Raw genomic sequence first — 26,282 nt, forward strand, 5'->3', positions numbered from 1 at the left:
TACTAGCAGGTGGGCCCGGCGTTGCTCGGGCAAAAGTAACGATAACTAAGATAAAGATTATTACGTTACAGTCAACCTTACCCGTTTTCACAGAATGCAAGAATTGGGTCCCCTTGTTTCCAGACTAATTAGAGAATTTTTAGATGGGTCTAAAAATATGTTCGATTTCCCGCAAAAACGAAAGAACTGCATCTGCGCCTGTAAATCTTGCACGTCATTTTCTCTTAACAATTCCATTGTTAATTAAAACTTCCATTGTTACCTAACACCGCCATTGTTACTTAACACTTCTATTGTTGATGGAAGTGTTAAGCTTAATCCTGTCCCTCTCTCCCCAGGGGGGGGCATTTTGAAAAATCCCTTCTTAGTGTGCGTTTTCGTGACGTACCCTAACTGTGTACCAAATTTCAGCTTCCAACTCCTAACCGTTTGGGCTCTGCGCTGATTATTATTATTATCAACTCGTCTCGATTATATATATAGATTCTTATTTAACGTACTGTACAATAAAGCTTTAATTATGCAGCTGAACTGTGTTTGTGTTTTAGTAGAATAGAAGAAGTATTTAGTTGTGTGAAATAATAAAATTTTGGCTTACCTGGAGATCCATAATCATAAAGTGGAAGTTTGCAAATTTTTGGCATCACATTCATCAGAGTAGTAGTATATTGAAGTAATGTACCTTGGATCTTCAAATATTTAAAATAAAAATCCATCTTTAATAAGTTATAAATTAAATATATCTAAATTTAAATGACTTAATAACATTTAAAAACCATATGCAATCCAGTCCATTTAAAAGAGCATGCTTGATTGCTGCATTATGATGCCTTATCTGAAGCAACAAGATCACCCTGTGGGTTGTTAATGGTATTCCATTCTCTCTACTTTCTTGTGTCTTAGGAACTGTATGTAATTTACAAAACACTCGGAAATGTTAAAATTTATCATCACATAATTTTTCTATACTTAAATATTTGTTTCCATTCCCATATCAGTTTTATTGTTCTATCAAGTATCAAGTAAATACAGTACATTTACCATCACATTACTATTCACTTCCCAGAAATACAGTAGAGGGCCTTGCTGAAAAGATGTGAATATCCTTGCTCCAAAATTTCTGAATGCTCTCTAATGAGACATACAGTATGAAAACAAATTATTAAAATAAGGTTATGTGACCTCCAAAATCTGGTCACTAATCACTTCTTGTCTTGTTTCCTCACAATGGGAATGTGTGTGATATGTACTGTTTGTTCATATACAAGGTGTAACAAAACTCTGTGCTAAATATTTTAGATATAGATATTTAAGGAGGAAAATTATAAGCTTAAAATCCTTTAAAAACATTTTTTAAATTCTACTTTATTTTTAAGATCTTCTGCCAAACAAGATATCAAAAAAAGGTTTTCAAACTCCTTGCCAAAGTACTAATAGTAGAGTTGTCAACTTTTTTAAGATTATTTTTTACTCTGGAATATATCTTTAAAATATTGGTGAGTTTTGTTATACCCTGTATATTTTGTAATAGCTTTTTGATACAAAAACTGCTTCTTGTGTGTATGTCCAATAACATGTGTTCATTGTGATTCTATAGAAAAATCTGACTAACTGACTATTAAAAAAAACTGACTAATGGAAGGTTTTTATCAAATCTCAACAAATACTATAGTGTAGAGAATCTTGTCACTATGTGCCTTGACAGTAATATGCTGTAAAATTAAAGCTAGACCATTACAAATCTTAGAATAAATAGTGCTCTTTTATATGGACTTCTACTCTCAAAAAAGCCAACAACATGATGCTTGTTTAAACAGACTGCTCTAGTATCTGGTGCTTTGTTAACAAGTCTTGCAAATATAAAACAGAGGGAGAAAAAATTGGAAATATACGATTGTTCTCTGAAGTGAACTATCTCTTATTTAAATGCTCTGTTAAGTGGACTCAATTGTATAAAGAAAAGAAAAAGACAGATTAAAGATAAAGCACTAAAAATCAATTTTTGCTGTTGTTTTGTGGTTTAATTTGTAAAAATATTCAATGATTAACAATTTAGATGGTTCTATTTTTAATTTCTGTAATATTTTAAATATTTTACAATACAGTAGACCCCCCTATAACGCTTAGATACGTTCCATGCTAATCGAATTTTATGTTGTAGGAATGATTAAATACATGAGCCAATCGCAGCCTGATAGGTGTGAACTTTATAGACTAAGGCTGTTTGAAAGGTTTTCTTCTATAAAATTAACCGATTCTAGACTAATTCCACTCAACATTTCCAAAACACGTATAATTTTTTGGGAATAATCTGTATAAACTATGCTATAAACAAAAAATTATAGGATTACTTACTGAGTGTGCACCATTCGACTACGCCCGTTGTTCAAAGCTTGTCTTCGTCGCGGAACAGCACACGAAACGGCGGCCGCGATTTCTGATAAATAATTTTTCGCAGAAAAATAACTTGACCTTTGGAGACATCATTAATATAAATAATTTTTATGGCCGTTGAATAAGAAGTGTTTCTTTCACAAGAAATGTATAAAATTAGTGCTGTATTAGACTTACGGTACCTAATTTACATACTGTACAGACGATAATAAACTCAACTTACTAGCCTAAAATCTCCGTAGCGTGTTGCCAGGCGGCAGAAAGCATATATATAATTATAATAAAGTTACAATAAATTAAGTTAATATATAATTATATATACAGTACCTAATTTATATATAATTAATATATAATTATATGTACAGTACCTAATTTATATATAATTTATATATAATACTAAACAGACGATAGCAAACTCAATTTAGCCGCTCCGTAGCGTGGCACAGGGTCAGAGGAAAGTAGTTCGGCTGCTCATCCACTATTGGTCCAGATTCTATCAATCTTGTCGCGAAACAACGTTATAGGAGGTACTTTATATGAATGTTGCTACAATTTTTTCGCTACGTTATAGGAATTGTCATTATAGGAACGCACGTTATAGGGGGGGTCAACTGTACTAATTATTAGCTATAATTTTAAAAAAACTATAGACCTATAAATTTCCACTGTCATCCATCTGTCTGTCTTTCCTTAATCTTGAGAATAGAGTTACATAAATGAAAACTGAATCATATATGGAAAGCTTAGGGACAGAAAACCCTGATTAACTACAGGTAGACCTCCTACAACACGGTACCTTTACAACGCGTTTTTGCTCCAACACGGTTAGAAAAATGTGGAAATTTTCTTACAACATGGTACTTTTACAACGCGGTTTACAGTATTTAGAAACGAATTATCTTCACACAACAGAAAAATTGCAACAGATCATGTGATATGAGCCGCAGTTCAGCATACTGAACTAAAAGCTTTTGAAAACAGCTGTTTGTGGATGTTGGCATGTTATTCCCTTGAACGTTTCAGGGAAAGACCGGTTTCTAGACAGATGTGCATCAGTTACTGTAAACACTCAAATATATCACTAAATTTTTGATCATTTATACTCTTTCAATAAGTGGGGACCGCAGAAATGGTCCAAAATACAGTATAAACTTATATTGGGTGTATATTTTTAACAACATAGTGAAAGGAAGTTATTTTTTGCGATTTTTACTGTCCACAAAAACTGATTGAAAAAATTTTAGCCATAACAATGCCGAATGAAAAGTAAGGACCGTCGTTAAAAAGGAAATTTATAACTCTTCAAACAAAGATAGAAATTTTGGATCGAATTAAATATCAAGAGCGGCTAGCTGATATCGGTAGGCATTTTAATCTAAATGAATCGACAATTTGGTCGAGAGAAAAGATCAGAAATTTGGTCGCATCCAGATCATCTATTCTTGCGAAAAATGTTGCTCGTCGGAGAGCATCTATAATGGAAAAAACGGAACAAGCTCTAATATTATGGGTAGAAGATATGAACAAGAAACGGTTGCCTTTAAATACAACTGCACTTAAACACTTAAAGCCTTAAAAATATTTGATTATTTAAAACAAATGGGACAGTCATCAGCTGATGAAACCAGTGTTAAATCTGTGGCTAGCAATGGCTGGTTTGAAAAATTCAAAAAACACCATTCAAACGCCAAGTTTTTCTCTTTTTAGAACCGAATCCCAGTTTTTGTATTAAGTTGGTGTTTCCTATAACGTGATTTCCCACAACGTGGCATTTTCAAGGAACGTATCTACCGAATGTATCTACCGTAGTAACCGTATCTAAGGAGGCCTACCTGTATTTATGTTATTTCAATTCAAAAGTTTTTCCCTGAAATAAGTTAGATAGATGACCAGCAAGACTTTATTCCAACAAGAAAAGTATGATGTGTTACTAATTGAGGTGGAAGCATATATTTTAAATTAAATAAATTAAAAATATGATTAAAATGCAATTTTTAATCATATTTTTGTAGCCCAGCATTGTGACAATGTCACAATATTTGCTTGTTTTATTTCTTCTAAATCTTCTTTGTTAAAAATAATACAAAATTTTAGGATACTTATCTGAAGATGTCACCAAAATAACATAAGTTATATAAAACAAAACCTGAAAAACTAACAATCAAGTTATCTCAAAAAGTACAAAATTCTTAAATTTTTTAACTCCCAATTAGAAACTCATCAAACAAATTTTTCTTTGCCTAAACCTAACAAAAACATCTTTAGAAAATGTAAAAAATACTTTGTGTGCCACAGACATTTATCTGTCAGTGCAATTTTTCTTGAAACTATTGAAGACACACATGCTTCATTAATTTTCTGTACATCAATATACACTGATCCATACTAACTGATATTAGATGATACCACTTGAACTTTATCTTGAAAGCCATTAAGTTTATAGTACATCCCCTCTCTAAGTAATAACTCTCAGAGAACTATTTAGAAACATTTATTTTAATTAATTTTTAAAATATTATTATTATATTTTATTAACATAATTTGATAAATTAAATATAAATGCAAATTGCCAAACATCCAAAGTTGCCAAACACTTAAAATAATTAATTTCTTCTATTTGTTATGTTCCACTTAGTTTTGATTACTGAACAGCTAATGGAAACAAAATGAGAGAAATGGGACAGAATATATCAATATATATGGTAATATCTTTTAATGTGCTTACTAGTAATTGTTATGTTTTCAACGGACAATTTGGAAAATGGATTATTGAATATATAAATAGAAAACTGGATTACTGAACCATTTCAAGATTAAATATTTAGAAAATAATAATTACCAAACTTTTCACAATTTTTAGTAATTCTTCCATTACAACAGCAATTCCTTGATATCCTAATAATCTACAGATAGCACCAAAATGAGATGAGCCAACAAATCCATTATACATTCCATAAATAGTCATATTAGCAACATTCAATGCCTAGAATCATATAAGTAAAATTTTAATACATAAAACAAATCAATAAAAAATTAGAGCTTAAATATGAGATTGATACTTTAGTTCCCCAAAAGTAATGAGGTTGAGCAGCTGGTGTTTTTTCTCGCACAACTGGTTGGGTAAAGGTGATATCTTTCACTTTGACAAATCTATAATTCAACATAACAAATAAATTTTAGAAATACTTTTGTTATACAATGGAAACTGGTTGTTATAAATTATGGAGATTAAAATTTCATCATATTAAAAGTTTAGTGTATGTAATAAATTACATTAAGCAAATCTATTATAGTGACAGATATTTTTGTAAATAAGCTTTAAGATTATAACTTGAAAGCTAAATGACTTCTGAGTACAATAATAATGACAAAAAGTAAGTCCAGGTTTACTTTCAGAAACTTGCTTATTAATAAAAATTACATTACTGATCATTCTATGGCTTTTTCTGGTCCTGCAGGTACTAAGAGGGTTTTTTTCACATTCATTGTAGATTTAGCCAGGAGTGCTGAGGACAACTGGATAATAAGGACAGGGTACAATGTATTCAAGACAGACCATCCATGAAAAATTCCTGGGGGTGTTTTGATGATCTAGCTTTAATCTGACTCTCCAGTGTGACAGTTTGACACCTTAGCCACCTTGGCCATCCAGCCTTCAAATCACTGATCATTAGAAAATTCATAATATTTATCAATTTCTTCACTATTACATTCCTATATCTCAGTATTTTCATTCTTTCTCTGTCATCATATCATCATTATCCAATTCTCCAGATATCATTAAACAAAATATTTACAGATATTAACATGGCATTTAGAGTGAGCATTAAAACCATATTTTGACCTGACAATAATTCCAATTAAAAGTTGTCTGCACCTGATCTTTATATTCATAGACTTCAAAAAGCAAATAATAAATAAAATAACTTCATTGAAATAAAAGATAAGCACTAATAATTTAATTTTAAAATAAACAAAAATATAATAAAATTTAATTCTATTAAATATATTTAATCAATCATGACTATATATGTAAAATTCTAGAAGATAACACTAATTCTATTTTTTCTTCCTTCTGATTTTCAAGTAGCTTTATTAAAATATATTTAGAGTTTTTTTCATTAGACTAACAAAACAGTAGATAAATAATTTCATATAAATACTTTTCCATCTCTTACTTTCCAGGCTCTATTATATATAAGAGGGTAAATATAGCAATTGGTCAAAAAATGACCCTCCCTAAGATTTTTACATTTTTGGACTCAGACCTTATAACATCAAGAAATACAAAAAAGTTTGGGGGTTTTTTCTATATGTATGGATGTTAGTGTGTATGAGTGGGAGAGGGCACAATTTTGTTCATCCTCTTTGAAGTCTAAACTCCCATGCTATTTGTCAAAAATTTCTGAAATTTTGCAGGGTTTGTTTATTAGAAGGATTGATGCTATTAAATTTTGGTAGTTAAAGGGTAAAGGTGTAAGGAGATATAGTGAGGTTGTATTCACATTTTGAGTAGGGTCAGACTTAATAGCAATTTTACTCGTCATTAGATTTACAATTTATTTTTAATAAATCTCATCTCTACCTTCAAAATTAAGCTTTATGTCATTTTATAATAAGTAAGTATATAAAAAACTTTTAAATAAATATCAAAACAGATTATCCCACATGCAGTTTTAAATACAGTAATACCCCGAACTTACGCAATAGGTGGAACCGAGCAATGACCGTGTAAGTCAAATTCGCGTAAGTTGGGATATAATTTTGCAATTTGTGTAAAATCCAAGTCGAATGTATGTAAGCTAATAAATGTTCTCGTTAATCTTATCTTGTCTTTTGATTCGTTCATGGTTACAAGAAATCACCACATAGAGTCTCTCAAGTCTCCGTAGGTATAACAAACACAAAAATAAATAACACAAAATAAATTGTAGCTATGTGTCAATTCTGCGTGACATGTCCAAACATGTAAACTGAACAATAGCGTGGGGGGAGTGAGTAATCAAGAGTTGCATGGCACTCAAACAAAAGACGAATCAACGAGATTTGAAAATCGCGTAACTCCAGGTTTGCATAAGTCGGGGTAGCGTAAGTTGAGGTATTACTGTATTTAGAAAGTTAAGAAACACATTTTGGATATTTTTCAATTTTTACAAACATCTTTCTTTATATTTTTGATTTAATAATTTAATTCTCATGGAAATTTTTAGAGTGTATCATAAAATATTTAAAATTTTAAAACTGAATGAAAAAAATTAGAATCATAGTATTAACATATCAATTCATTTTTAAGTAGAATAAAACTATTTAAATATTTGATAACTGGATTGGATGTTTTGTTTACCATATGATTTAAACAACAAATTTCCATTGTATTTGTGAAATGTTATAACTGTTATACTTCTTAAGCAGAATCTAACCTATTAGTAGCAGCATTGTAGCAGTAATTAGGCAAAAAATCATAATTTAATTCCCAAAATACATGGAGACAAATACGTCCATAAGGTGCTGAAACATTGTGATTTGCTTCACGAAACATTGCATCAAAATCATCTAATGTGATATATTTGCTTAATAGTTTGTGTGCTAATCTGTTGACACCAATTACTCCTTCCAGTTCCTATTAAAAATTGGAATACATTAAAAATACAGAAACTATCAAAATTAATATATATATATAGTAATAATAATATACATACAACAATTCCTGTAATATCTCCAGCTTCAAATTTGCTAATTGCTAAATCAAGAGATTTTTGAAGTGCAGCATTAATACGCTGAGCAGTCAGTCTATTAAGATCAATTGATCTTCCCAAAAGTTGAACGTGTCTTTGCTTTAAAAGTGTTTCATAACGGTTAGCAGGAGGATAACTAAACCGAGTTCCATAACTAGCACATTCTGCCCTAAATCTTTTATCTAACAAAATGCTGAAAAAATATGATTATTAAAATAATATTGCTAAAATATTTAATTATTCATTAAATAAAATCTTTACTTACCTTCCAGCTAAATGCTTATAATATGCAAAAATTTGATCACTAAGCTTGTAGACAAATTGATCAAAACACAAATTAACTTCAGCTTCCACTTCATCATAAAGAAACTGCTTACGAAATTTTGTGAGAGCATAATAAGCACTATCATTGTATAAATCTAATGGATACAATACACACCTGCATAAAAAAATTTACTTTAGTGATTTAAAATATTTTAAAAATCTTTATTTCCTATAACTAGGATCTAAAAACAAAATATGACAAAATATTTATAATAATTATAGCAATAATGATATTTTTATTTTGTCTGTCTGTAAATCTTTATAAGTTAAAAATAAATAATTCTTAATTTATGTTATTTAAATTCTTAAATACCCATTTTGATTATTTCATTCTTGTGTTTATAAAGTTTTAATTATATAATTTAATAATCTTATTTTATTATTCTTTTTCAGTCATGAATTTTTGAATTATTATTTATACATATGGAGACAATGAACAATATCATAATCATGACTATATATGTAAAATTCTAGAAGATAACACTAATTCTATTTTTTCTTCCTTCTGATTTTCAAGTAGCTTTATTAAAATATATTTAGAGTTTTTTTCATTAGACTAACAAAACAGTAGATAAATAATTTCATATAAATACTTTTCCATCTCTTACTTTCCAGGCTCTATTATATATAAGAGGGTAAATATAGCAATTGGTCAAAAAATGACCCTCCCTAAGATTTTTACATTTTTGGACTCAGACCTTATAACATCAAGAAATACAAAAAAGTTTGGGGGTTTTTTCTATATGTATGGATGTTAGTGTGTATGAGTGGGAGAGGGCACAATTTTGTTCATCCTCTTTGAAGTCTAAACTCCCATGCTATTTGTCAAAAATTTCTGAAATTTTGCAGGGTTTGTTTATTAGAAGGATTGATGCTATTAAATTTTGGTAGTTAAAGGGTAAAGGTGTAAGGAGATATAGTGAGGTTGTATTCACATTTTGAGTAGGGTCAGACTTAATAGCAATTTTACTCGTCATTAGATTTACAATTTATTTTTAATAAATCTCATCTCTACCTTCAAAATTAAGCTTTATGTCATTTTATAATAAGTAAGTATATAAAAAACTTTTAAATAAATATCAAAACAGATTATCCCACATGCAGTTTTAAATACAGTAATACCNTGTAGCAATTATTTTATTATTTCATGTCTTGCATTCAAAATCAAACAAAAATCAATAATGATCAAATCAGATTAAATTCTGTGTTTTTTATATTACCATATATCTCGGCAGATAAGACGAGGTATAAATTTTCATCGAACTTTTATAGTTTTAGCATATATCTGTCCTATAAGACGACCCCCAACCTATCAATGGCTTATGAATTTAGTTTAGGTCAACAATCATCACCTGAATACTAATACTGTATAGTGTATATGGAATTATGTCCTATTTGTAATTTTTCGAATAAACAAATGTTATTTTCTTGCATCTGGCATCACTGCCTTGCGATTGTTACAAACATTTGCACTGATTCAGCATTCAGGTAATGCTGAATCAGTGCAAATGTTTGCAAATTCACCTTGACTATTCACAAAAATGTCGTATGGCTATTCTATTTTGTGCACATACCCTACTCTCTCTAATAGTAAATAATTATGGTTTGTCCATTTTTTTATAATGGTTTTAATTTATATAAATTTCAATCTAATTTTTTTTGTATCTGTCCTATAAGACAAACCCAGATTTGGGGGGGCCTTTTTTTTATGATTCAATTATCGTCTTATCTGTCGAGATATACAGTAATACAGGATATTAATTATTAACTTTATATGATTACATTTATAACCAATAAAATAAAACTAATAAAGTTTATAAAAAAGTTTATTAACAACTTACTCCATCATAGAAGGATCCTTTGTTTTAAGTATATGATCAGTCAAAATCCAAGGTAATGACATTTCAATTGGAAACTATTTACCAGAAAAATATAAAATTACTTACTATAGAAAAAAAGAATCTATGATTAATAAAAAAATTCTGCAGAATAAAAACTTATTACTTTATTATATAATTTTTGATTAAACTTGCCTAAATTTATATTTTATTCTATTTTATATCATATTGAACAAAAAATAATTTAAAAAATTATGCAGCTCACAATGCAGAAAAAACTTTTATTAGTTAATTTTAAAAAATCAAATATGAATATTTTGAAACAAAGAAAAACTTATGCCTCTTTGAAGTCTAAACTCCCATGCTATTTGTCAAAAATTTCTGAAATTTTGCAGGGTTTGTTTATTAGAAGGATTGATGCTATTAAATTTTGGTAGTTAAAGGGTAAAGGTGTAAGGAGATATAGTGAGGTTGTATTCACATTTTGAGTAGGGTCAGACTTAATAGCAATTTTACTCGTCATTAGATTTACAATTTATTTTTAATAAATCTCATCTCTACCTTCAAAATTAAGCTTTATGTCATTTTATAATAAGTAAGTATATAAAAAACTTTTAAATAAATATCAAAACAGATTATCCCACATGCAGTTTTAAATACAGTAATACCCCGAACTTACGCAATAGGTGGAACCGAGCAATGACCGTGTAAGTCAAATTCGCGTAAGTTGGGATATAATTTTGCAATTTGTGTAAAATCCAAGTCGAATGTATGTAAGCTAATAAATGTTCTCGTTAATCTTATCTTGTCTTTTGATTCGTTCATGGTTACAAGAAATCACCACATAGAGTCTCTCAAGTCTCCGTAGGTATAACAAACACAAAAATAAATAACACAAAATAAATTGTAGCTATGTGTCAATTCTGCGTGACATGTCCAAACATGTAAACTGAACAATAGCGTGGGGGGAGTGAGTAATCAAGAGTTGCATGGCACTCAAACAAAAGACGAATCAACGAGATTTGAAAATCGCGTAACTCCAGGTTTGCATAAGTCGGGGTAGCGTAAGTTGAGGTATTACTGTATTTAGAAAGTTAAGAAACACATTTTGGATATTTTTCAATTTTTACAAACATCTTTCTTTATATTTTTGATTTAATAATTTAATTCTCATGGAAATTTTTAGAGTGTATCATAAAATATTTAAAATTTTAAAACTGAATGAAAAAAATTAGAATCATAGTATTAACATATCAATTCATTTTTAAGTAGAATAAAACTATTTAAATATTTGATAACTGGATTGGATGTTTTGTTTACCATATGATTTAAACAACAAATTTCCATTGTATTTGTGAAATGTTATAACTGTTATACTTCTTAAGCAGAATCTAACCTATTAGTAGCAGCATTGTAGCAGTAATTAGGCAAAAAATCATAATTTAATTCCCAAAATACATGGAGACAAATACGTCCATAAGGTGCTGAAACATTGTGATTTGCTTCACGAAACATTGCATCAAAATCATCTAATGTGATATATTTGCTTAATAGTTTGTGTGCTAATCTGTTGACACCAATTACTCCTTCCAGTTCCTATTAAAAATTGGAATACATTAAAAATACAGAAACTATCAAAATTAATATATATATATAGTAATAATAATATACATACAACAATTCCTGTAATATCTCCAGCTTCAAATTTGCTAATTGCTAAATCAAGAGATTTTTGAAGTGCAGCATTAATACGCTGAGCAGTCAGTCTATTAAGATCAATTGATCTTCCCAAAAGTTGAACGTGTCTTTGCTTTAAAAGTGTTTCATAACGGTTAGCAGGAGGATAACTAAACCGAGTTCCATAACTAGCACATTCTGCCCTAAATCTTTTATCTAACAAAATGCTGAAAAAATATGATTATTAAAATAATATTGCTAAAATATTTAATTATTCATTAAATAAAATCTTTACTTACCTTCCAGCTAAATGCTTATAATATGCAAAAATTTGATCACTAAGCTTGTAGACAAATTGATCAAAACACAAATTAACTTCAGCTTCCACTTCATCATAAAGAAACTGCTTACGAAATTTTGTGAGAGCATAATAAGCACTATCATTGTATAAATCTAATGGATACAATACACACCTGCATAAAAAAATTTACTTTAGTGATTTAAAATATTTTAAAAATCTTTATTTCCTATAACTAGGATCTAAAAACAAAATATGACAAAATATTTATAATAATTATAGCAATAATGATATTTTTATTTTGTCTGTCTGTAAATCTTTATAAGTTAAAAATAAATAATTCTTAATTTATGTTATTTAAATTCTTAAATACCCATTTTGATTATTTCATTCTTGTGTTTATAAAGTTTTAATTATATAATTTAATAAACTTATTTTATTATTCTTTTTCAGTCATGAATTTTTGAATTATTATTTATACATATGGAGACAATGAACAATATCATATTATTTAAGCATAATTATTAATGCAATATTAATAAATACTTTCACATATAATTAACTAATTAAGTACTAATAAATATATTATTATGACTTATATTATTTTAGAGTACAAAGATAAATGTAGCAATTATTTTATTATTTCATGTCTTGCATTCAAAATCAAACAAAAATCAATAATGATCAAATCAGATTAAATTCTGTGTTTTTTATATTACCATATATCTCGGCAGATAAGACGAGGTATAAATTTTCATCGAACTTTTATAGTTTTAGCATATATCTGTCCTATAAGACGACCCCCAACCTATCAATGGCTTATGAATTTAGTTTAGGTCAACAATCATCACCTGAATACTAATACTGTATAGTGTATATGGAATTATGTCCTATTTGTAATTTTTCGAATAAACAAATGTTATTTTCTTGCATCTGGCATCACTGCCTTGCGATTGTTACAAACATTTGCACTGATTCAGCATTCAGGTAATGCTGAATCAGTGCAAATGTTTGCAAATTCACCTTGACTATTCACAAAAATGTCGTATGGCTATTCTATTTTGTGCACATACCCTACTCTCTCTAATAGTAAATAATTATGGTTTGTCCATTTTTTTATAATGGTTTTAATTTATATAAATTTCAATCTAATTTTTTTTGTATCTGTCCTATAAGACAAACCCAGATTTGGGGGGGCCTTTTTTTTATGATTCAATTATCGTCTTATCTGTCGAGATATACAGTAATACAGGATATTAATTATTAACTTTATATGATTACATTTATAACCAATAAAATAAAACTAATAAAGTTTATAAAAAAGTTTATTAACAACTTACTCCATCATAGAAGGATCCTTTGTTTTAAGTATATGATCAGTCAAAATCCAAGGTAATGACATTTCAATTGGAAACTATTTACCAGAAAAATATAAAATTACTTACTATAGAAAAAAAGAATCTATGATTAATAAAAAAATTCTGCAGAATAAAAACTTATTACTTTATTATATAATTTTTGATTAAACTTGCCTAAATTTATATTTTATTCTATTTTATATCATATTGAACAAAAAATAATTTAAAAAATTATGCAGCTCACAATGCAGAAAAAACTTTTATTAGTTAATTTTAAAAAATCAAATATGAATATTTTGAAACAAAGAAAAACTTATGTAAAAAGCATTTGATTATGTAACTTTAATATATCATGTCTATACATATAAGGCCATCTCATAAGTAATGTTTTTAACATTTAATTTAAAAAATTCTATTTTTAATTAATTAATTGATTTTGTATTCTTTACTGTTTACAACAATATACTACCTATCAATTTATTTTTCAAATTCTCTTTTGAAAAATTTAGTTGGTTTTGTTCTGAGATCCTGGTTTGTAAACTTAAATTTTTTAGATATTGGAACAGATGATAGTCTGAGCCAGATCTGGAGAATAAGGCAATTGCAGCAGAACCTTCCTAGTCCAATGTTTTAATTTTGCAGTTAATTTCGCTATGTGCAGTCCAACCTTGTCATGTAGCAAGATTAAACATTTTCTATTGAAAAGATGTGAATCTTTTTTATAAGGCAAAATGTTGACAGTCTAATTGTTGACTTTCTACATATATTACGGGTTATTGTTTAATTCTGATTTAGGAGTTCAAAGAACAATGACATTCATATCTCCAAATGCAAAGCATTAGCTTTTTGAAATGCAAACTGTCTCTGGTGCAGATTTTGGTGAGATATTTTTGTCAACCTAATTCTGTTTGTGCTTAATGTTTTTAAAAAAACAATCCATTCTTTATCAGCTACAATTACTCAATTCAAAGATTTTAGGTTTTTCTTGGTGGCCAATTAACAATGTATAAATGTTTGTGCTGTGACAAATTCATATGAGTTACTTATGTTGCATTTATTTTCTAAGTTTAAAATTTTTCTAAATAACTTTAAGTGCCAATGAACAGTAGATGTGGTCAAATTCAGCCAACTCCTTAATAGACAGATAAGATTCACCCACTAAAGCTGAGAAGTCATCTTCATTGAACTGGTTATCTGAAATATTGATCATTCACTGATCTCAAATCATTCATTCTAAACTTTTTAAACTAACTTTGGCATTTTTGACACCATTTCCATAAACACCCATTATATTTTTTGTAACAAAATACTTTCCTTGTTTAAACAGAATTAGAATAGAAAATGGTTAAATTCATTTAATGTACTGTGTCTTACATGTATTTCATTCAACAATCATGATTTTGTTTGAAAATGGTATACAGTAGAGCGTCGATTATCCGAAACGTCAATTATCCGAAAGAATTCCAGTCAGCAAATTTAAATTTTCGCCAGTACTGCAGAGCTGCAATCTTTGGCTATGTCTTGGGCTACTCAAATATTTTACGTTTTTAATACTAAATTAACTTCTGAAGTATCATTTTTTATTGTTTTTATATTTTTCAATATATTTATTTTGTTTGTACAAAATAAAAAAATAATTTTTAACGATACAATAGACTTCATTAGGCTTAACATCGATGAAAATTCAACGCGAAGTGACACGCAACGGAGAAAAATTTCAACATTGGATACATTAAACTATTTTTTCATACATAATCGGTTATCCGAACAACCCAGTCCCCAATTGATTCGGATAATCGACGCTCTACTGTATGTTAATACTCAGATGTATTTCATTGTACTGCTGAATGTGTAGCAATCAAAAACAAGATATTTATGCAAATGAATGCATTCATGTTTAAACATGATCTACATAACAGTATAAAAAAAATGGCATTACTTAGAGGACCACAATAAATATATATGCATATTGTCTGCCAAAATAGTCTTTTTTACAGATTAATTGTATAAATCTTATTTAAAAATTTATGTATTGCAAGTATTTAAAACACTGCCTTTTATAAATGAATGTAAATATTCTTGATAAATCTAATGCATACATAGGGTGGCCAATAACTCACTTTTGAGTAAAAATTGAATAAATTTTTTGTTTTTTATTTAGTTATTTATAAACAATAAAAATATAGGAGCCTTGTTTAATGAAAAAGTGCATTACTTGATCATAGCAATGCACATAACTATACCAGAAAAGTAATGGCTTATCACACCGATGATAATGAGCACAAACACTCAGGAATCAAAGTAAAAACATTTAATAAAAACAAAAAATGGGTGTACAATAAAAATGACTACATACTTTTTCATTTCCATACTTATGTAGTCATTTTTATTGAACACCCATTTTTTGTTTTTATTAAATGTTTTTACTTTGATTCCTGAGCATTTGTGCCCATTATCATTGGTATGATAACCTCTTACTATTATCTGCCTCACATTTGTAGATATTTTAATTTATTTATATTTTTTTTAAATAATAATGTACATAAAATAAACTTCTTCTTTAAACTCTATATGCCACATAAATATCCCTATTTTTCACTTTGTAATTTATTAAATACTTGAGATTAGACTATAACAACTAAATTTTCGTGAAAAATTGCTGATTCCATGGGCAGATTCTTGACATGGATAAAACACATGTTCACTGCATTGGAATAATGAAGCACTTATTATGGAAATGAAATTCAATGATATCTATATGCTGTTCCTTCATGAATTTTTTCATAACAAATTTCCAAGAAACAAGTTTTCAAAATTTGAAATAAAAATTTAAAAGTATATAATAGCAAAAAACTTTTAAATGATAAAATGACTTACTGATCTCCCTGTATTAATAAAATACTAAATTCTATTAATAATCCAGAAACAAAGGAAACAATTAGTCCTCTCTTGTAATTGCATTCTGCTATTTAGTCTACCTTTTATATTTGTTATTTCACACAACTTGTTAAGTTTTTATTTTATTAAGTTATAATGCTGCCATTATAAAACAGAGAATTAAGAGCTAATGAATTCTAATTGACATCCAAATGGTTGAGTGGTTAAGGTTGGAGCCTATCATTCTGGGGACCCAGGACTGAATATGGCAGACCAAAAAACCCCAGGAAGTTTTCAAGGTTGGTCTGTCCCTCACAACTGGCTGCCCCACTGTGAGTATGGCCAAAGCCATAATGAGCTTGCTAAAAAATGGCCCTCTTAGTGCCTACAGGACTGAAAGAGTTTAGAAGAACAAATACTACTTAGATGAAAAGAGTTTTATATTATAAATAATGGACGCTACAATTTATGTGAGCAAGAAACAAGTACTATGATAAAGAGAAATGCTTTCAATAATAAGGATGAATATATATCATGGGCTAGATTAAAAATTTAGTGTTTAGATTATAGTCTACTCACATAAGAAAGCATTGATCTAAATTGGTATTAAGACATTTTACTAATTGTAAATTGCCTCCAGATACAAAATATGACATCTCACACTCAAGCAAAATATAGTGGTACATAATTTGCATTGTAATAATTTCACAAAAACTTTTAAATGTTCCAAAATTCCAAAGTTCCAAAATTTGAATTTTCATTAATCTAATAACAGTAAATGAACCTTTCTTTTTACATTGAGTAATACTTAAAGTTTGATAACAGTGAAGTAATTAGATCATACATCACAAATAGCTAAAAAAAATTACTATATTATTAATCAATTTCGTGAAAAAAGCAATTTTTCTAGAAGATAACACTAATTCTATTTTTTCTTCAACTACATTGAGTGTTGCAATTTTTAAAAATAATATATAATAGTACGTAATATAATAAAATACAAAATTTTCTTAAATAATAAAATTATAATTATCATTTCAATTTAAAACTATTAACTTGATATATGTTGAAAATATTATTTATAATTATTATGATACAGTCAATTCTCAAAAATGTAATCTCTGAAAACAATTTCTGAGAATTTCAGAAACACAAATAACATTTCACAATGTTAATTGTATTTCATAATTCAATTCTATTATATTTTTCAATTTAGCATTAAGAGAGAAAATTTTATGTTACAAGAGCAACTACATTTATTATTTTAATCATTAAAAATAAGATGCAAACTAAAAATATTAATCATCAAAAAGATATAGTTAAAGAATCAATAACTCTAAAAAAATATTTCACTAAGCTTTCTGGATTCTTGAGAATCTACTGTAATACATTCTAGTCATCTAAACTTTTAAAATTAATGAATAAAAATATATTAAACTAAATTCACATTACACATGCCACATATAGTTCATAAAATACAAAATAACCATGAAGTTAATAAAGTAATTTTATAGTTCTGCATTGTAAAAAGCAAATTAAATAAGCATACTGTTAACAATTTAACTAAAAGCAATGAAATTTTATAAAGGCCATGCCAAAATATTAAAAAGTAAACAAAGTAAGCATCATTTTTTTAGTATCAACTATACATCATGCTACAAGCAAAGAACTTGATATTTAATACATGGTAATTAATGTGTCATTAAATTTATTATTATTCAATTTTCATAAATTAAAATTGAGAATCTTTACAAAATTATATTTAGTTTTATTAAATATGTAATGTAATGATTATCACATGCTTTGTTGGCTTACTATAAAAATTCTTTTACCAATTTTCAAGTTATTATTTTGAAATAGTTTAGAAGAAAAATCATCTTAATTCTTATATTTTTAATTCTACTTATTCTTCACATAACAAGCTAAACTCTATTTTTTAAACATTCTATAAATAAAAGCCAGTAAAGTCTATTGAATTAACGACCAATTAAAACAGCAAAATAATTTAGTTTTTTGCATTTTTTCATAAAATGGTGGTAAATTTTATTTTTAACAACTAAAAAGTTTTCAGTAAATCAAATAAAAGTTTAATTGCAAAAATATTTTTCAATAAAAATTTGATCATTAGCTATCATATGATAATTTTTCTTTCATTACTGACAGTTAATATTTTATTGTCTGTAAGTTAGCTGATGATGATCAAATTCTGAATGAAAAATTTCATGCAATAATTTTCTTTGATATCCTGAAATCAGTTATTCAACTTATTTTTTCTTAGATGAAAAATCTAAGATAAAATTTGAATGATAAAAAAATGAAAAAACTATTAATTTTTAAAAACAAATTATCTGTTATTTGAAATATATTTTTATCAACAATTTGAATAAAATTTTTTATTTGAAAATTTTTAATAAATTTTAATTTAATAATTAAGCNTAAGTAGACACGCAGTGACCTAAACAAAATTAAAGTTTGCATATTATTTTTGTTAAATTTTAATTTTCCAATTAATAATTTTAGAGAGAACACTAAAACCCACATCTTGCATTATATTTATCATCAACATGCATGTTATTAAAACAATAGTGTATTAAAAAAATGCAACTATTAGCAGAATCAGATCTAATTAATGGCACCATATCTGAAAGTTGACAATATTTTGAAATCAAATCAAACAGAAAATACAGTTCATTCACCTGAGTACGCTTTTCCAGTGATACGATATCCTTACAATGTTGCGTATGGATATGATTGGCTGTACACTGGAGGAGAATAAAAATAAAACATAAAGTAATAGCATAGAATGCATTGAATGACACTATAACTTGCTTCGAGAATTCTGGTAAAAGAAGTTCTCACTATTTAGAAAGCAAGAAGCTTATTTAACATCAATATATATATGTAAATATATATATATATATAATAAATNCGTTAGAGGTATGAAGGAGTACATGTCAGGAGTTGCAATTTGGCACAGGTATTTGGTGCCCAAATCATGCACACACAAAATAAACCAGACTTGTAGGTAGTCAGGGGACCGAGAACTGGGTCAAAATAAAGTACAAAATGCTAAGACTGTTTCTACAAACAGGTGCGAGTGCAAGATTTGCACATACATTGCTCACACTCTCGTCCCAAGAATGGCTTTGCTGTTTTACTTGTTCCATTTCTAAAATGTTTGTTAATATGTATGTAAATAGACCATTAGTTTCAGCAGAAATTTATCATTACTGATTACATATGTATCTAAAATTTCATTAAATAACCTTTTAAATGATTTAGATGATTTAGTTTTATATGATCTTCCTGCAAAGAAAAAACAACCAGACTAAAAGCCATCATATGGTGGTTCTTCTATATAATAAATTTTAAAAAATACATTAATTTAAACTACTTGAAAAATTGTCATTTGAAATATAAAATGAGTTAACCATTATTCTTTGTTTCAAAGACAATTATTCAAATTAAAGAAAGATATTCATTTTATTGGATGCATCAATCATGTTAAGAGTTGATTACCAAACATTTAATAATGTTATTTTTTACATTTGAGCAGTAATATGAAAAACACCAGTAATATGAAACAGATAGCACCAGTAATATGAAACAGATAGCAAAGTTTCCTTTTCCCAAAAATCCACAATTTATACTACTAAGAATCTTATTTAGATATGCCCAAACCACAGAACAATTACTATATATACAGCTGAACATGTCTGTTTATCTTGAAAATCTCTTTATCTTGAAATTTATTTTCCCTGAATTTTCAGTCTAAACAAGGAAAATACAATTTAGCACAAAGTGCAAGAAAAGCAAATCCTTCAAATATGACAAAAAAGAGATAAAGTCCATTCAAACAAACAATTATAAATATCAATACATAAATTTTTCAAAAAATTTTTTAAATGGAATATCAACATATGCAAACTTTTCTACTTCACAAATAAAGTGCGACAATCACTAGAAAAAGATCTGAAAGTTGACAATATTCTCAATTTAAAAATTTAATTCAAATTGAGTTCCATATAACTGGAGCATAAAGGCATAATAAATTATTATAAAGTTGAATAGAGTAAACTGATACACAGATAGCTAAATTATCCAGAAAAAGAAAACCATTGATCCAATGATCTGCTGAAGAAAGTAATGTGATTCTCAAAAATGGATGATGAAGTCAGACTCAAATCATTTTGACAGAAACAAGCTACTAAATTTATTTAAATAAACTTTATGCAGAGGTTTTTAATTTTTAAATGAAGCAAAAACAGAAGACTACACCAAAAACCATAATCAATGATTGATCAGAAAAATGCAAACAACAGAGAACAATAAGATAGCTTTGTTAGAACTATTGCAATAACGTTGCCATAAAATGCCTCTGTGGATGGACAAATCTTTAATAACTTAATTTTATGAAAGAGAAAGATTAATTAAAATTTTCTTTAGAACTGGATGTGAGATAATGAGACATTAAAACATCATCTTATTGGTATTCAGCAATGAATTTAATACATTAAAAACATTTTGATCTATTCATAGGTCTTCCTCAGTTAGAACCTACATAAATGGAATGAACTAACGGATCAAATACAAAAGTAATATTCTAAAATTAAAAGAGAAGAAAATACAATTTAAAGTTTAAATGTAAATTTAATTTTAGAACATTAGTTTTGTATGCAATCTGTGAGTTTATTCATTTATATAAGTTCTAACTGAGAAAGACCTATGAATAGATTGAAAACATTTTTAATGTACTAAACTCATTACTGGAAGCCAATAAATGTCCAAAAAAATATAGATTGTTAATTTAATTTTAAGCGTATAAAATGTAAGATATTCAACCAACAGATAAAAAAGGATAAATATCAAATAAATTAGCGAAAATAAAATCAAATGTAATCTGTGTATTAAACTTTTATATGAAATATTGTTCTTAAAAAATATTATTTTACTATAATTTTTATAGAAACTGAATATATCAATAAATAAATTTATCTCATTTCATATCAACTATTTAATGATAATATAAAAATATAAAAAAACTGTGATGTGAATAACAAAATCTTTTATATTTTAATTTTTGAATTATTTTTGATGAGACTATGTCTTGTCTCTAAAATTGCACTGCTGTCAATGGTTGCACACCTTAGAGGTATGAAGGAGTACATGTCAGGAGTTGCAATTTGGCACAGGTATTTGGTGCCCAAATCATGCACACACAAAATAAACCAGACTTGTAGGTAGTCAGGGGACCGAGAACTGGGTCAAAATAAAGTACAAAATGCTAAGACTGTTTCTACAAACAGGTGCGAGTGCAAGATTTGCACATACATTGCTCACACTCTCGTCCCAAGAATGGCTTTGCTGTTTTACTTGTTCCATTTCTAAAATGTTTGTTAATATGTATGTAAATAGACCATTAGTTTCAGCAGAAATTTATCATTACTGATTACATATGTATCTAAAATTTCATTAAATAACCTTTTAAATGATTTAGATGATTTAGTTTTATATGATCTTCCTGCAAAGAAAAAACAACCAGACTAAAAGCCATCATATGGTGGTTCTTCTATATAATAAATTTTAAAAAATACATTAATTTAAACTACTTGAAAAATTGTCATTTGAAATATAAAATGAGTTAACCATTATTCTTTGTTTCAAAGACAATTATTCAAATTAAAGAAAGATATTCATTTTATTGGATGCATCAATCATGTTAAGAGTTGATTACCAAACATTTAATAATGTTATTTTTTACATTTGAGCAGTAATATGAAAAACACCAGTAATATGAAACAGATAGCACCAGTAATATGAAACAGATAGCAAAGTTTCCTTTTCCCAAAAATCCACAATTTATACTACTAAGAATCTTATTTAGATATGCCCAAACCACAGAACAATTACTATATATACAGCTGAACATGTCTGTTTATCTTGAAAATCTCTTTATCTTGAAATTTATTTTTCCCTGAATTTTCAGTCTAAACAAGGAAAATACATAAATTCAATGTATTTTCCACGTTTATCTCAAATAATTTTCTCCCAAAACCTCTATATCTCAAATTTTGGGCTGAAGTGTCAATTACAAATTCAATGCTCAGCAACTACATTTTGATAGCATAACTTGCAGTTAGAAAACATCTCTCGCAATACAATACATAGTTGCAATTATGTTACTTTTCTCTGACTGACTACAAATTTAACTTGTGTCTTATTGGTTGAAGAAAGTCAGCCATCAGAAACTATTGACAAACTATTTCTGTTAAGGTATGTCAAAAATGTTTCATTTATATCTAATACAAGTATGTGCTGTACTTGCTATTGTATTAATAAAATACTTCCTATCAAACCTCAATATTCTAAAATTTGTTTATCTTAAAATTTTTTCTCATTCCCATGAATATTGAGATAAACAGGTTCAACTGTATTCAAGTTTTTGTCATATTATTTTTAAAAAGAATTTCTCCAAGAAGTATAAAAATGTTTTGTCGGATAAACAGTTCTCTATTTTTTCTCTGTTAGTGTTTCAAAGACAGTGCAGACACTGAATTTAAATGCTTAAAATAAAACTTGAGCAAATTTAATATATTTATTTTTCCTAATTTAAACAATTATTTCTCTATTTCAAATTTTGATTACATTGTTCTAAATTCTCTAATTATTAAAGTTATTTTAAAAAATGACAAAATAGGTACCTTAAGAGCCAAATAAGTAATAATTAAATAACTTAATAATCAATAAGTAAACTTGTATAAGTTTGTCAAAGTACTAAAATTTAGTATCAAAAATGTGGCAATCTAATAATTTGATAAAATTGATTATTAGTAATTTGTATAGTACAGTTTACATATGGAAAAAAAAGCATGCAACTTTTTCATATTAAATCTGAAAATTTTTATTATTGTTGATTACATTTGTTACTGGATATAATAAGTAATAATGTCTTATGATTTTGAGAAACTGATTATAATTAAATTTCTTATGACTGCTGTTTATATATAAATATTATAAAGTCTCTGTAAATCCGCACGAAAAATATATAAATTTTAGGTTTAGCGGTAGACCAACACACAGCAGATGGCTAATTACTTCTCTTTATTTAATCACTGTATATGCATTTCAGTCCTATTCTAATATTCCTATTATAATATTCCTATTTCGGTCCTAAAGAGGGTTCTTTAATAGGACCGAAATGCATATACAGTGATTAAATAAAGAGAAGTAATTAGCCATCTGCTGTGTGTTGGTCTACCGCTAAACCTAAAATTTATATATTTTTCGTGCGGATTTACAGAGACTTTATAATATTTATAAACTGATTATATTTCATTACATTGTTGGCAATAAGCAAAAATATATTTTGGCAATTTTCCTTTTGTTTTCCTGGTAAAATCTCTTATAAGTTATCAGTTTTTTTAATTGTCCTTATACTTATTTCAATTTTATTCAAATTTTACTCAGTTCTTCTATGATTTCTTTTCTGATCTAAGTATGATTATTCTATAGAAAACAGTATTAGTTGATTTATGGTTAATAACTGCTTTATGTTTTCTAGAAAAATTTTTCTACTGGAGTAAAGCTATGATATTAAAGTTTGCTGATAAAGCAGATGCTAGCAATAATGAAGATGATGTTAATATTAAAAGGAAACTATAGGTTTGCTACATTAGTATACTATTAATACAACATTACTTACGACTAAAATTGAGGAGATAATTCCAATAAAAAGAAGCTTTATGGAAATTGTCAATTAACATCAAATAAGGTCCATCTATGTCTTTCCGCAATGTTCTCTTTCCGCCACTTTTATCCGAAATGAGAGATTCCAACATTGTCCGAACCATATAGAGCTGGGGAAAATTTTTCATAATTTTATATAAACTATGTTAATATTAACCAAATTAACATTGAAATTTTAATGTATTAATAATAATGCAACAATTTAAGAATTTTTTATATAAGTGCAGATTTGTATAAATGCATATAATAAAATAAATTTAAAAGATTAAACATTTATTAAATAAAAATTAAGAAATTGATAATAATAATACCATAAACATTTTTCTTCAACTTCTTAATTAAAAATCTTTCATGCAAGGAACTGACCATTTAAGTTATTTTCACATACAATATTGTTAAATTTTACTTTATAATATTTTTCTAATAATTGAACATATTTTAATTTCAAGTACTGTAATACCAAGTACTATAATACCAATAATCATAACATTCTTATAACTATTATATATTTAATTAAAATAATTTCAAACAGCATTAAAAACTAATATCATAAGCCATCACATAATAAAATCATTAGACAAACTGTAAATTATGATCAACTATGATAATGCACATGATAATTTGATATTAAGTGTTATATAAAGTAACACTGCATACAAAATGTTTAGTTGTGATAAAAAGTAACAGGAATTAGGAAGAAAAGAAGAATGGAAAGATAGCTAAAAGAAAATAAACCAGCAATGAGTTGCTCAACTTTTCCAGCAATATTTAAAATTTTGGTGGCACTATCTGTCATCATATTTTTATTAAAAATACTTTTAATTCTTTTAACTATTATAAAATGGTAAAAAGATTAATTTTCAGGGTATACACAAATTTTATAAAAAGTTATAAATGCTAACAATAAGTAAAATTGTAATTAAATTTGACCCTACTGGAAATACACACAACCCCCCATTATCTACCCACTCCTTGACCTTCAACCACCAAAATTTAATATCATCAATCCCCCTAATAAACAAACCTCCTTGCAAAATTTCTGAAATTTTGTAAACAAACAGGGTAAACAAAATCAAGCCCCATAAACATGGACGAGCAATTTTTTGTCAAAAACTGTGAATGTTGTCCAATCATACATTCTTTCATATTGCATTTATTATCATTATTAACTATAATCTAATATATTTAGTTTTCAATTAAATTCCTGAAATCAACTGTTTTTAATTTTCAAATGATCAGTTTTATAAGAAAAAATTTTAATTGAAAAAAATACATTTTTAAAATTGTCAAAATCATTAATAGTTGTAAATAAGACATGTTAATATTATATATAATATGCTTTAATCATTTAAGGTTACTCCTATAACATAACATAATTTTGAGAGGAAAACAAAAAGCAATTCTCTATTAGTATTCATTACATAGATAATTTATTCTAAGTATGTCAAGTTTGAATTTCTCTGAATGTAAAAAACACTGAAATAAAAATAACTTTGACAATCAAATTTATCAACTTAATAAGAATTAAGTAATGATAAATTATATCACTAAATTATAATTGTTTTTAATATTTTATACTTTACTTTCATTTTAAGACTAACTAATAATTAAACAGATGATAGGAAACAGACAAGTGCAGAAAAAAGTTTTTAAACTTTTTCAGAGAAGTAATTTTTAGAATAAGTTCTAAACAATAAAATTTATGAATAAAAATTTAAAAATAATTTAAAGAAAAACTATAAACTATTAGGAGTCTTAATTTTTACTTGAATCATAAGTTGAAAGAGCAGAAACACTGTCAGTAGAATAAACTATACATTTATATCAACTATGTAATATATCAGGGGTGGCCAACCTGCGGCTCGCGAGCCACATGCAGCTCTTTGAAGGATTATTTGTAGCTCTCGATAGATGTACCCGAGTTTCCTTTTCATTTTTGTGTTGTTATATTTTAAAAAATTATTATCGTTCCGTATGTGTTTCAAAATGTCTTTTAAATTACTAACAACAAATATGAAAGACTAAGTGCAATGTT

General features: G+C 27.2%; 1 protein-coding gene across 1 annotated transcript in view; it reads right to left on the reverse strand.

The window, feature by feature from the left end:
- The window catches only part of LOC111620699 (cytoplasmic FMR1-interacting protein-like), an 87,375-nt gene that overhangs the window by 4,458 nt on the left and 56,635 nt on the right, over positions 1-26,282 (reverse strand). Inside the window, 12 exon segments of the mRNA XM_023362687.1 lie at positions 599-689; positions 5,234-5,377; positions 5,454-5,544; positions 7,815-8,014; positions 8,094-8,322; positions 8,395-8,568; positions 11,688-11,887; positions 11,967-12,195; positions 12,268-12,441; positions 13,607-13,680; positions 19,198-19,355; positions 24,183-24,357. Coding sequence (XP_023218455.1) covers positions 599-689; positions 5,234-5,377; positions 5,454-5,544; positions 7,815-8,014; positions 8,094-8,322; positions 8,395-8,568; positions 11,688-11,887; positions 11,967-12,195; positions 12,268-12,441; positions 13,607-13,680; positions 19,198-19,355; positions 24,183-24,357 — 1,939 coding nt within the window.

Source organism: Centruroides sculpturatus, unplaced genomic scaffold, assembly GCF_000671375.1.
Source record: "Centruroides sculpturatus isolate CEXI.00-Female unplaced genomic scaffold, Cexi_2.0 scaffold243, whole genome shotgun sequence".
NCBI classification, from domain to species: domain Eukaryota; kingdom Metazoa; phylum Arthropoda; class Arachnida; order Scorpiones; family Buthidae; genus Centruroides; species Centruroides sculpturatus.